This window comes from Sturnus vulgaris, chromosome 2 (genome assembly GCF_052056855.1).
Source record: "Sturnus vulgaris isolate bStuVul1 chromosome 2, bStuVul1.hap1, whole genome shotgun sequence".
Lineage (NCBI taxonomy): Eukaryota > Metazoa > Chordata > Aves > Passeriformes > Sturnidae > Sturnus > Sturnus vulgaris.
The window spans coordinates 93,620,144-93,633,212 of NC_142244.1; the positions used below are offsets into that span (position 1 = coordinate 93,620,144).

Genomic DNA, 13,069 nt, shown 5'->3' on the forward strand with positions numbered 1-13,069 from the left:
CCACCTCCCGTACAAGACGGGGGTACAAGGGGTAGCGGGGTGGCAGTGACAGCGACAACAGTCCCAACGCATCACCACCCACGAGCACGCGGTACGCCCCGGCGCACGCGGTTTGCCGCTGACGCGCGCCCCCTGCCCCGCCCACCCCTCCCTCCCATTGGCTGTCCGAGTGAAGCCACGCCCCGGGGCCGCGGTGGGCGGGACAGTGGCCTTTGGGGGATGTCACGTGACTGCCGGGGCCCTTCCCGCCGCCCTCGGACGCGCCGGGATCCGGAAACGCGGAGGGAGTTCCGGGAGTGCCGGGGCTCGCGCGGGGGCACCGGTGTGAGGCTCCCGCCTCATCTCCTTACCTTTTCATGGCGCACATCACCATAAATCAGTACTTGCAGCAAGTAAGCAAGATTTTTTATTAACTTTTTAAATTAATCTGTGGGCCCTGATTGAGTATGCGAGTGTATTTTTCTCTGCTGTTAATATGCTGCCTTGGTTAAGAAATAAATCAGCGGTGGGTGAGTGATGTGGTGGGGGAATATATTTCTTCAGTGTGCGTGAAGCACACACTGAGTGCCAAGGATGTACACCTGGAATGCCTGAAAAGCGTGGAGGTTTCTGAGGTAATTTATTTGTGAGAACCGCCACGGAGGGCTGCGTGTGTGTCCAGGAGCAAGTGCAGCTCAGGGATTTGAGGAGTGCAGAAGTGCGGACACACAGGTCTGACATGGAGGCTGGAGAGGCAGGAGCCGAGCCGCAGGGATTCCCGCTGGACGGAGCCGTCAGTGACAGGCTCTCTGTGTGCCCACTCTGGATGGGTCTTGCTGGACCATCGGATTCACATCACTGTTTCCATGTTCAAATGGCATTCGTTGAGGCACAAAAAGAAAGCAATTGTTTGGGTTTTGGATTTTGTGCTCCAAAACTGGAGCATCTGCGATCTCCCAGGACAGCGGTCCACATCTTGTTCGGTTGGCACTCCATTGAATGTTCAATATGAAAAACTATCTAGCAAACATAAAATTATCTCTTCTTCTTCCTGAAAAAAGAACTAAACACAGATTTCTGAAAGAGTTTAAACAGTTGTTTTTCCTTCTTTTGTTGCTATTTTGGTCTATAGGTTTTTTCCCCGTTTGATATGAGCCTTCCATACACCAAAAAGATTTTTTTTTCATACTAGGACACAAAAATATGATAAAGCATATGCAATGGGAAGGGAACTCTTAAGTAATACCTAAAACTGCTTCCATAACTGAAGAAATTTTTTCCACCTTGATGTCACAATAACCTGTCCAAGCAGACTGTTTTTTACAAGGAGTTGTCTTTAGCAGGAAACAGAATTAAACCATTATTCTGCAGAATATAACATTTACAGTCTTAGCAGGTTTCAAATGCATTCGATATAAGCAGTCTAATATCAGACATTGCCTTTGGAATGATAGCTGCATGTTAAATCTTCCTATCTTCATTTAAAGCATTTCTCAGAGATTGCACCTTTGCATCCTTGTTTGATGCCTATAAGTCCAACTGGAATTTTTAAAAGCTTAACGAAATCTGGCTCTCAACTGCTGTTTTACAATGTTAAACCCATGTACGTACATATGCTTGCATCCTACAAATAAGGAAAAAACTACAATGGTGTTCTCTCTATGTTCTCCCCGAGATCTTTTTGAACAACAGGTGTATTGGAAATATAAAATTATTTGTTCAGTATTAAGCCTTTAAAAGCTTACACTTGATTTGATATTAATGTATATGAACAGTGGTAACTAGGTGGTGGCTTTCATATTGTGTAAATATGTTGTGTGCCTATTGCTGGATTTCATTCTGTAATGGCACTGTTTACTTTGGTAGGTACAAGAAGCCATTGAGACCAGAGATGGTACGTTTTGTGCAGAATTAGTATCATTTAAACATCCACATGTTGCAAACCCAAGGCTACAGGTGAGGATCTGTTTTTTGACCTTTTGTTTTACTTTCAGTTTTCCTAGCTCTATATGTGGGTTCCTTTCCATTGGAGAGAAACCTCAGAAATTTGTTTCATAGGCTGAGCTAGAATCCCTTTGTAGGTTTGCTTCCTGTTTCTTCTTCCAAGGATACTATATATAGTGTTTCTTTTCTGGCTGACTCTTTGTGTTCCACTTAGAATTGTTTTCTGGATAGATACAGATGTCCTTTCTGACCAGGTCTGCATTAGTTATTAGCATAGCACAATGGAAGGCACTATAGAGAAAAAAGTGAGTAATAAAGGCCTGGTGTTTGTATGTTTTGGATGCTGTATTTAAGGCTGTCTCTGTTCAGGGTCTGGAGGCAGAATGCACACTAGAAATTCATTAATCTGGATATGATTGTTAATATAATTTAAAGTTCTGGTAGATGCATACTAGATGATCTCCAGAGGTCCCTTCCAACCCTTGCAAATCTGTGATAACTGCCATGACAAAATATGCATATGATGTTCTGTTTCTGGTACATTGGATGTTCCTTTAATGTTTTATTGATTTATTCTACACTTAGCTTCCGTCTCCAGAGGAGAAGTGTCAACAAGTTTTGGAATCGCCATACGATGAAATGTTTGCAGCCCACTTAAGGTAAAGATAGGCTCAGAATGTAAAGTCAGTTGTGAGGTATACAGCAGGGATAGAGAAGGATGTCCTAAAGTTTACTTGCCTATTTTAAAGGACTTCCACCTGAAAACCTTGTATTTATTACTCTTATAAATAATGCTAGAATTGCAGGAAATAAAGACTTTCTTTCTCCTCTCCACATAAAGTTTGCTCTATGACCATTGGCACAGCTTTAGTGTCAGTGCTTGCTGTTTCCCTTGCTCTGCCTACTAGCTGCACAAGAATTTAGAGTGAAACAAGTAAGGGAAATAAATATTTTTAAAAGGAAATTTTAATCATAAAGGTACCCTAAGAGAGTTTAGTATCTAAGTAATTCTGCAAGGCTTTTACTTAATAATTTTCTGCATCTAGTCTCTTTCAACAATCTTGTATTTTAAAAATTTAGTCTTGGTGACAGTTTTAATAAGCAGTAGCTTATATAAAACAAATACCTATTAATCTCTAGGATCTGTTTTCTACAATTATCAAGCTTAGTGCTCTATTGAAATACTTGTGCCAGTTTTGTTAAGAATGCTATTAGTCAGATTTCTTAGTGCCTTAAATAGACTGTAAAACTTCATGCCTGTTAGGATACAAAAATAAATATTTAATATATGTGTATTTTCTGATGCACTAATGCACCTTTCCTTTGACAGGTGTACTTATGCTGTTGCAAATCATGACTTTGTGGAAGCATACAAATGCCAAACAGTTATTGTCCAATATCCTTTTCCATAAATCTTGCATATTGTTTTCAGATTAACTTCTTGCAGAATAAGTTCTCTTCATGGTTTTTAAAAATCTAATAGAATGTGGTCTGCTTCCCAATACACTTCAGTTGTTTAGGTTTCTAATCAAGGAAATCCAGATACATTCTTCTTCCAGCTTTCTGTAGGGTTAAGAAGGAATTTTTATTTGGCTCTAAAATAGAATATTAATTTCTCCAAAAATATAGGAGAGTCTCAAATCATTATAATACCTTGCAGTTTGTGCTTGGCTAGAGGAGAAGATAATGATAAAAAAGCTTCAATCTTATCTCTGGCCAGTGTTTCTTACTGCTGCTGCCCCTCAAAGGAGTGCATGTCCGTGCTCACTTTCTTCCATACTGCAGCTCAGGTCCTCAGCTTCTTGATGGTGTTTTGATTTCTAGTCTTTCATGAAGTCATATGTGGTACCACTGAACAGCTGTTTCTCAAATTTGTGCTTCATTTCATGGCATTTCAAATTTTCCTGAACACAATACATCTTTCCTGCGAGCATTTCAGGCACACAAAGAAGAAAATTGGTGAGTACGTAGGAGAAAGCTACAAGAAAATAGACTCATCTTTTCCTGGTATAATACCATTGTAATCAAACTGAAATTATATCTATAGTTTTATTTATCCCCAGTGATGCTAAAATCAAGCCTAATTGGCTTTGTTGCCTGGTTGAGTTTTCATGTCCAAAGTGTGAAAACTAAACAGCTGAGCTTAATTACATAGAATGGTCCGTATGTAAACACATGAAGGAATTGTTCAAATAAAAGTGGAATTTTATTGAAGCTACAGTAAAAAAGACTTTAGAAAGTCTTTTTTGTAGTGTAGGATTTGTGAAATGCTGAGATCTTGAAGAACTGTCCATTTAAGAAATGCATCCTTCTTCATTTAAAGATTAATACGTAATTTTCTAATTGTATGACCAACTAACAAAAAAAAAAATACATTGTTTATCATGTCTTACTTATTGTTTGCTTTGCACCTACTTAAGTATTCTATGCTTTTCTTTTCCAGGGCCTTACCTATTATGTATTCTGTAGCCCTTGATCTTCGAATTTTTGCTAATAATGTAAGTACATCTGATTAACAACCTCATTACTTGTATCTAGTATTTCTACAACAGAAATATTTTAATAGAGTTTTTTACACAGTCAAATTTTGCTCAGTTCTCTTTAACTCATTGTTTAGGATTTTGTTGACACACTAAATTCATCCAATCCTACTGAAAAATGAGGTTGCTCAGTCTGTCCACCTCCTATTTGTAGATGGAACTAGAGGGGTTCTGAGGACCTGAATGCAGCTCCCAACAGTTGCTTAGAACTGATGAAAGGATACATATTTTCTTTACTGAGTAGCATGTGGCATCAGTCACTAGTTCTGTGTTATCCTGGGATTTGGTAGAAATTGGAGGTATCACAGACAACCAAGCTGATCTAACCCTCTACCAGATCTGAAGAGGGAATCTTCTGCTCCCCTTTTCCAGATGTGTGCACCACTTCTGATGCTCTTTGGAGCACTTGGTGAGCCCATACAACTGCTGACATGCAAATAATCCCCAAATTTACACTATTTTTCTCAGGCTGGTGAATTGAAGTAGCTTGTGTAGGGATCTGTTGAGGCCAAGGAAAGTGGCAGAGTTATGATTTTGTTCCTAGTCACTTCACCTGAATAGTTGAAGCTAGAATTCAAGTTAGGTTAGAGATTGACAATATCCAGTATTTTCAGTGTTCATCACCTGATCACTGTCTTGTGCCCACTTACCCACAAAACCACACATGTGGAATGCTTGCACAGGGGGTATTTTTCGTGTGTGTGGCTGCTCTGCAACAAGTCTCAATTCTCTGTGTGAATGAGGGAAATCCGTATCTCTGAGATGCATGAGAAAGGGAAGTGTGGAATGCTGGAATGTTTGAACTCTGTCTTCTAATCTTGGTGTATTCAGAGGATTTGGTTTCAGAGAAGACTTCTGTAGCAGGGTGTATTTCCATTTCTTTTATTTATGTTTCAGCTAGCAAGAATATAAACACTATAATAAAACTTTTTAGAAAGCACGTAATAAATATCTACTTGCTGTATTTTTTCTGTTGAAGTTCTTCATCAGTCAGTGCGTGGATCTTTCCCATATGTTGCCAACTGATTTTTTTTCCTCTTGCTGTTGTGACATATGTTTTATCTTTCTCTGGAAGTCTCAGGTCCCAGCAGTGTGTGTTACTACTGGAAACTGTTGAGTATGGTTTAGAAATAAAATCTAGTCTTTGTGGCTGTGGAGAGCAACTGAATTATAAATTCTAAGACTCAAACTCCATTTTTTCCAGGCTCTTGGTCTTTGTACACTTGAGTTGAAGTGTTAATGCTCAGGTGTTAAACCTGAATTTATGTTTCTGAGACCTGGATTAAGCTTAGTGATGCTAAAGGTAATATTGAACAAGTCCAAGGACTATCCTTCTCTAAATTGGGATTGGTACATGTCCAGGAGCCTCCCTGAGTGTTTTCTTTTGTTCTGTGAGCTTGTCTGCCTTCTAGATTTGGGAGATAGCAGCCATGACACATCTCTTGCTATAATACTTTATAAAATGCTGTATTAAATAACTAAACTTTGCAGCCTAATGAACTATGATCTAGAATTGCATATTGTTTCTTGCTGTGTAATGCTAGGCAGATCAACAGCTTGTGAAGAAAGGGAAAAGCAAAGTTGGTGACATGTTGGAAAAAGCAGCAGAACTGCTGATGAGCTGCTTTCGAGTCTGTGCCAGTGACACGTAAGTGAAAGACCCTCTCTTGAACTTGCACTAGTAAATTACTAAGCACTTAATGAACTTGGCTTAAGATTTTCCCACTTACTTAGACCATATATTGGTCTTAGAATGAACACTTCTGAAGCTTGTTCTCTTTTGACTATTAACTACAGAGCGAGAGGCCTCACTTCATGCTAGGTTTAGCATTCCTAGCAAGTATTGATGGGATTGATTATGTCCCTGTTTCTTAGGAAAGATGATTAATGCTTCTGTGCCCTGTTAGTTGTGAAATTTGCTCCATTAGAATTAATTAGATGGAAAAGAGGTAACTCCAGTTTCCAATGTTAGCAATTTTAACAGTTCTGAAGTGGCAAAAGTGCTTTTTTTCAGGTCTTTCTTTCACCTCAAGTATTATAAGCCACTGCTATGCTTGTGTATGCTATCTGCAGGCTAGAGTGAGGACCCTGATGCAGATGAATAATATTCTGCATGACATCTTTTCATTATATTGAGAAGAGATATAGCAGAGCTACACCTATGTTTACCCTAAAACTGCTATGGAGTGAATATCTATGGAATGAATTTGCTGTGAGGACAAAGTCATTCTTTTCTTAAAATGTTCAGTACTAGCAGGTTTTTTCTTTATCCTTTTGACAGTCGAGCAGGCATTGAAGACTCGAAGAAGTGGGGCATGTTGTTTCTTGTGAATCAGCTCTTTAAAATTTATTTTAAGGTAGGGTTCAAGTCTGGTAAGCTGTGTTTTGTATTTCATATTCTAAGTCAAACCCACCCTGTTTTTACATGACACCATCTATCTACAGTCTGATTAAAATGCTACTTTTTTTTAACAGATCAACAAGCTCCATCTCTGTAAGCCCTTAATTAGAGCAATTGACAGCTCAAATCTGAAGGATGAGTATAGTATGGCACAGAGAGTTACCTACAAATACTATGTTGGACGCAAGGCCATGTTTGACAGTGACTTTAAGCAAGGTACTGTGTGCCAGTAAAACATGTTTAAAGTCTTGCTGCTTGGCATGAAATCTTGCTGAAGTTGTGTATGTTTGTGTGTGTGACTAAAAATTGCATTGATCAAAGGAAAAATCATGCTGAAAGGTCCAAGGCCCACAGGCTGACTCGAAACAGAGATGAGATTACACTTCTAGTTGTGGTGTATGCCTAGCTTTAAAATATTTGTATCAGTGAAGTTCCCTGCAGTCTTATGCATTATGTGTGTGCATTACAAAATGTGTGAGCATCCAAAAGAACAGATTTGTAAAAGTTTCACTGAGGAGCCTTCAACTCTTCAACTTGCTGTGTGCCATGTAGGAAATCTTCAGCAAACTGTGGTGTAGAATTAGTTTCTTGATCCATTGATTTTGGAAGATGTACAAACTACATTTCCTAAATTTTTAATAGACTTCACTAACAGAAATGCTTCTAGAGCTAAGGTGCTTCATCACTAACTGAAGACCTTGACAAACATCTATTCTAGACCTGGCTCTTACTCCAAACAATGTGTTCTGCCTGTCAGGCTTAGAATTTTTTCTTTATTACTGGAGGCTGCTGAGAGATTTTCATGCTGTTATGTGGTGTGGTCTCAGTGGCACGTTTGTGCAGCTCAGGAGATGTGTGCATTGCATTCAGTTTTCATCTCTTGAAGAACCTAATTTTCTAAGAATTTAGGAAACATTATCAGCACTTGAGATTCTCTGCTTCTGTAATAGGAGCAGAATAATATTACTGAAATGAGCTGAAAAATCCAATATTGCTTGGAACTGTAATGTCTGTCATCAATATCTTGACAAGTTTTCCTTGACTTTCTGAAGGAGAACTTACCTTTCTGGTATTACTTTGTATTTTGTGTGAATCTCCAATTTTTTAAATGTATTTTGAGTGGTGTGATTTTGTTTTATACAATTTCAACTGTTAAGTGTTCAAGTTAAGAGATGAACATTGAGCACAGAATGTGGGTTACAGCTTTAATCCATTTTTGTGGTTGATTCATATTATTCCTGTTTGCAGCTGAAGAATATCTGTCATTTGCCTTTGAGCACTGTCACCGATCAAGCCAGAAGAACAAAAGAATGATTTTGATCTACCTGCTGCCAGTGAAAATGTTGTTGGTGAGTAGATATTACCTTCATAAATAGGGGGAAGGGGGTACACATGCAGATGGTAAAACTGATGCTCAGTATTTTTTTGGTTCTCCCTTAGTGGAATTCAGAGGCTGTTTTACCCCTGTAAGAGCCAGTGCATGCACACCTTGTTATGTGAGGGCAAAAAGTGTTGAGTTGTCACTTATAGCAACACAGGAAAGGAGATGGTGGGGAAATAACACAGCCGAACAAACAAAAAAATCCCACTCCCAAACAAAGCCAACCCAGCCCTCCCTTCCCCCTACCTTTTTCCTACCCCTCCTAAAGGTGCAGCCTCATCTTACTACTTTAATAAGGATGTAGTTGAATTCTTTAGAGAAGCACTCAACAGTGTAACTAACTTCTGTCTTGGCACACTATGTCAGAGTGCCTCTCTGTTGATAAACTGCATGCAAAAGCCAGGGAAGGTGTGGATTCACTAGAATAAATTTATCTTCTTTCATCTGTTGGAATAAAAAAGGATGTGCAAACAGATGGCTGAGGACCGTTGAGAGGGGTTTGCCACAGCTACAGCGTTTGTCTTTTTTATTTTTACCTTGTACATTTTCCCATTTGAGGTGTGTCAGAAGGGTCATGAGGCAGAGCATTTTGGCTCTGAAAAGATCAGTGAAGACTTGTTACTATTTGATTATTTCATATTTCTATTAAAAGAATTACACATCTCTTTCTTGTTCCTGTCCTTTCCCATGTGCTGTGCTAACATTTGTTTATCCCTGAATTAGTGGATTATGCTGAGTATTAATTCATTGTAACTGAGGGGACAGGAACTAGATTTTAGAGTTTCCTATTCTGGCCCTGTTACCAAAGTTACCCATGGAGAATGTGATCGCCTGCCTTAATTGAATTGCCATTTTCCATCTTCCCCCTGGCCTGTTTGTGACCTCCCTGGCTTTTCCCTTCTGTGCTCCCTTTCCAATCCCTTGCTGTGTCAAGTGGGTAAAGGAGAAGTATAGTGGGTATTGTAATTGGCTTCTGTTCTCCTTGGTTTATTTGTTGACTTTCTTAGTGGTTGTTTTCAGATGAATCATTGGTTGGGTTGATAAAGGAAAACCTATTAACAGTCTTCCTAAAAGCTTTGTCCCAGCCCTGACTGGGTGCCTTAAACTGGTGGGTCTGTTAGTGCCTAGAATTACTGTGCCTTTTCTAAAGCAGTTTTAGTGTACAAGAGGCATTAGAGAAACTAGATAAAGGTCACTGTATTTACAGTTGCTTTTTTTAAATCAGAGCCCAAACACCAACACTAACTTCAAACTACTAAAATAGCTTGTGTGTTGTTTTTTTATTTTTGTTCCTAACAGCTCTCAGTAAACCTGCAGCTCAGTTCTGCTCTCAGCTAATCCTTCATCCAGGAAAGGAGTTAGCAACAGCATAGCATGATGTAACTAAATTTAAAGTCTGAACAAGTCAATGTGCATTCTGATCTTTGCTTTGCAGGGGATAAAAGACAAACTTTCCTTTTGATTTTGTAGATGGTTCAGTCTTACCTGATCTAGCAATAAGACTTAATTTTGTTTCTTTAAATTTAATCTTTTTTTTTTTTTTTTTTTGAGCGGGGGACTTGGTGGTGGTGTTTGTTTTCTGAGAGAACATTCTTATTTCTGCATGGAGGCATAAAGAAAAAAATCTGTTACATACTGAGGTAGCACTTGACAAGGCTGAAGCACTGCTTGTATTCCTTTGGAAATGCTTGGGATTCCTGCAGTTCTTCTGTTTGTAGAATAGATGATACAACTGTGACATAAAATTTGTACCTGCCAAGGCCTCATGTCACAGGATCTTGATTCTTCAAGTTTCATAGTTGTTCCCTAACATTAAGCATTAATCGTCCCTAAATCATGATAAATCAGTAGTTATTGTGAGTTGTGCTACAAGGTGTTTGAGAGGGACATGGGGGTTGTCTTTCAAATACTTTTATTCACTTCTTATTCTGTAGCAAAAAAAAAAAAAAGATTGAACATTCCTCTTTTTCTCTTAACATTTTTTTATAGCTTACTAGATTCTATTTAAAATACGTTTGACTTTACCCTGGGAAACTTGGACACCATTTATTTTTCAGGGCCATATGCCAACAGTTCAGCTCTTAAAAAAGTATGACCTTATGCAGTTTGCTGAAGTAACAAAGTCTGTGAGGTATGATACTTGTTTTTCTGCTTTGTGTTCAAAAAGTATTAAGTAAAGTATTAAGTAAAAAGTGTTTCTTTGGGGTGATTGAGGAAGGCAGGGGTGGCATATTCGTACTAAGTCATAGTTTCTTTTCTCATTGGGGTGAGACCTGTTTTTCATTTCTTTATTCTTGCAGTGAAGGAAATCTTCTCCTGCTAAATGATGCTCTGACAAAGCATGAGACCTTCTTTATTCGATGTGGAATCTTTCTTATCCTTGAGAAGCTGAAAATCATCACATACAGGAATCTCTTCAAGAAAGTGTAAGCATAAGAAAACATACAGTTTTGGTAAAGCAGATTTAATACGATTTCACCTGGGACTGGGGTAGAATTTTGTATGTTCCTTAGTTCTCTCTGAGAGAGCTGACTTGCTGTTAAGATGAATTTATTGCATGTAGAAGGGCCTTTTTTCTAAGAAATAGAATTTTTAAGTGATTATTTCTCAATAACACATTTTTCTGTTGTTTCTTTCAGATATTTACTACTCAAAACTCACCAGCTATCTCTGGATGCTTTTCTGATTGCTCTGAAGTTCATGCAAGTAGATGATGTTGATATTGATGAAGTCCAGTGTATTTTAGCTAACCTTATATATTTGGTAAGCTCTGACCACTTGTTGTCTGGTGCTTCCAGACTTCCAACAGTGAAAAATATTAGATAGAGAATCACAGTTTATGACAAAAACCACATCAGTAATCCCAGGTTTGTGGGTTTTTTGAGGGACTTGTGCACAAAGTGAAATGTTTTCATTTGCCCTGAGTACTTCTCTAGTACCCGCCCTTTTTTTCAGGAATCAGTTAGAATTGAAGTTGAATTTCACATTACAAATAAATTCTGACATTTTATATATGCAGAAACATTGATTTAAAATACAAGCCTTTCAAGTGGCACCAAAAAGATTTGTTCTGCATTTGAAATAGGAGCCTTCTCAAATTAGAAAAAAATAGAGCCAGATTTCTTTGGTTCTGTTCCACATTTTGTCTTTTACTCTAAGTGAATCTCAACTGCTTATGAATTCATAAAAGCGTGAAATCTAAATATTTGTATTAAATCAGAGGTTTTGAAGCATCATTGGAGCATCAGCAAGAAAATGAACCACTTCTCTGTTTCCAAAACATTACTCGGTGTGGTCTAGGTTACTGGGAGATTTCTTTCACTGTTACAATGCTATGTCTGAAAATGAAGTACTATATCATTCAGTTTATTAGGTATGGAATACTGATTTATTAAAATCCTCATTTTAAAGTGAACAAGAGTGAATTTAGAAACACTTGTGTAGAGCTCTGTCTCTTGACCTGTAGGGTGCCCTGGCAAGAGGCTCTCAGTCTGCCATCACCCTTAGTACACAAACAGGGTGGTGGCTCCAACTTTCTGCTTACTCTCCAAGGTAACCCACTTACATAAATGGACCCTCATGGATATTTAAGTACAGTAGTGCAGTGCACAGCTTTGCTATGGTTAGCTTGTAGGTGTTTGCTTGGGTTGTAGGGATTGTGTTGCCAGCTCTAAGTACTAACACTGCCTTTTTCTCCTTCTGCCAGGGTCACATTAAAGGCTACATATCCCATCAGCATCAGAAGCTTGTGGTCAGCAAGCAGAACCCATTTCCTCCACTGTCAACAGTGTGTTGTTGAGTATTGCATCTTAGCCATGCAAGTACTCTTCAGATACTCAGCTTGCCCAGTGGAACTGCTCCCACTGACCCCAAGAACGCTGTAAATGGCCTGGTTCATGTCCAGGACTGAAATACCAAGAACTGTTTATGGCTCCTTTCCCAGAAAGGCCAAGGCTGCCAGTGTTACAAAGTGCATTGAAACGAAATGCTGACTTTTAAATGGTAGTTTCCACAGGCTGTCTAGATGCTTCAAAGTATTTCATGAAGAAATAAAGCAAAAGCATTCCAAATTCCTCCCGAACTACTTAAAGCTTTTATAAAGTACTGCATGTTACTATTTCTGTGTTTATCCTTCAGAGAGAAGTATCAGCCTTTGTTACTTGTGTTAATCCATTCTTCAGAGTGGAAGTAATGTTTTCTTAAATGGTTTCAAATTTTTTTTAAAGTCTCAATAATTTTGCTTGTATTAATTACTGTCTCCAAACTGTCTATAAAAAACAGAGAAGTGTTTGATACCAAAAGCTTTACTGTGTCAGTAATACTTAAGAGTTTTGAGTAAATGTTGTAGGTGCCCACAGATGGCTTTGGGATCTTTTTAAATTCTGGTCATATTTTGTTTAATTTTTGTTATGATGAACAAAAAATCATGTAACTGATTTGTCCATACTCTGTTTTATTTTGCTTCTAGGGAAACACTACCACTGGATCCAGTATTTTAAGTGTTACTACCCTGGGGTTTGGTTGGTTTGTTTGGGGGTGGTACAATATAACTTTGTCCAGACTGATGAGATCATAGTTTTGGGGTTTTAAAATTATTTATAAAATAAATAAAACATTGTTTTTTCTGTCTTTAACAGTTGGGTTTTATTTTACCCTCTAACTGACATGGGCATCATTCATAATGGAAAACATAGATTGCATGTATGAGGGGAAGGATTTTTTAGTGTAATGAAAATGTCAAGTCCTACCAAAACATAGACATTTAAAAGCTTGATATTCCCCATATCTTTGTAAGTTTTACTTTTAAAGATCCTGAAATAAGAA

At 38.3% G+C, this 13,069-nt stretch overlaps 1 protein-coding gene across 1 annotated transcript; it reads left to right on the plus strand.

The window, feature by feature from the left end:
* Positions 1-173: 173 nt before the first annotated feature.
* On the plus strand, positions 174-12,879 carry PCID2 (PCI domain containing 2). Its single transcript, XM_014885139.2, has 14 exons — positions 174-392; positions 1,846-1,935; positions 2,509-2,582; positions 3,254-3,319; positions 3,841-3,882; positions 4,367-4,421; positions 6,008-6,111; positions 6,745-6,820; positions 6,939-7,080; positions 8,113-8,213; positions 10,303-10,376; positions 10,546-10,671; positions 10,885-11,008; positions 11,952-12,879. Exons 1-14 carry the CDS (start codon positions 357-359, stop codon positions 12,042-12,044), a joined length of 1,203 nt encoding a protein of 400 aa, XP_014740625.1. The 5' UTR covers positions 174-356; the 3' UTR covers positions 12,045-12,879.
* Positions 12,880-13,069: the final 190 nt, after the last annotated feature.

Coding starts and splice junctions, on each gene's coding strand:
- PCID2 (XM_014885139.2), top strand. CDS start 357: ATGGCGCACATCACCATAAATCAGTACTTGCAGCAA. Junction 6,112..6,744: donor CGAGTCTGTGCCAGTGACAC/GTAAGTGAAAGA, acceptor TCCTTTTGACAG/TCGAGCAGGCATTGAAGACT. Junction 11,009..11,951: donor TAGCTAACCTTATATATTTG/GTAAGCTCTGAC, acceptor TCCTTCTGCCAG/GGTCACATTAAAGGCTACAT.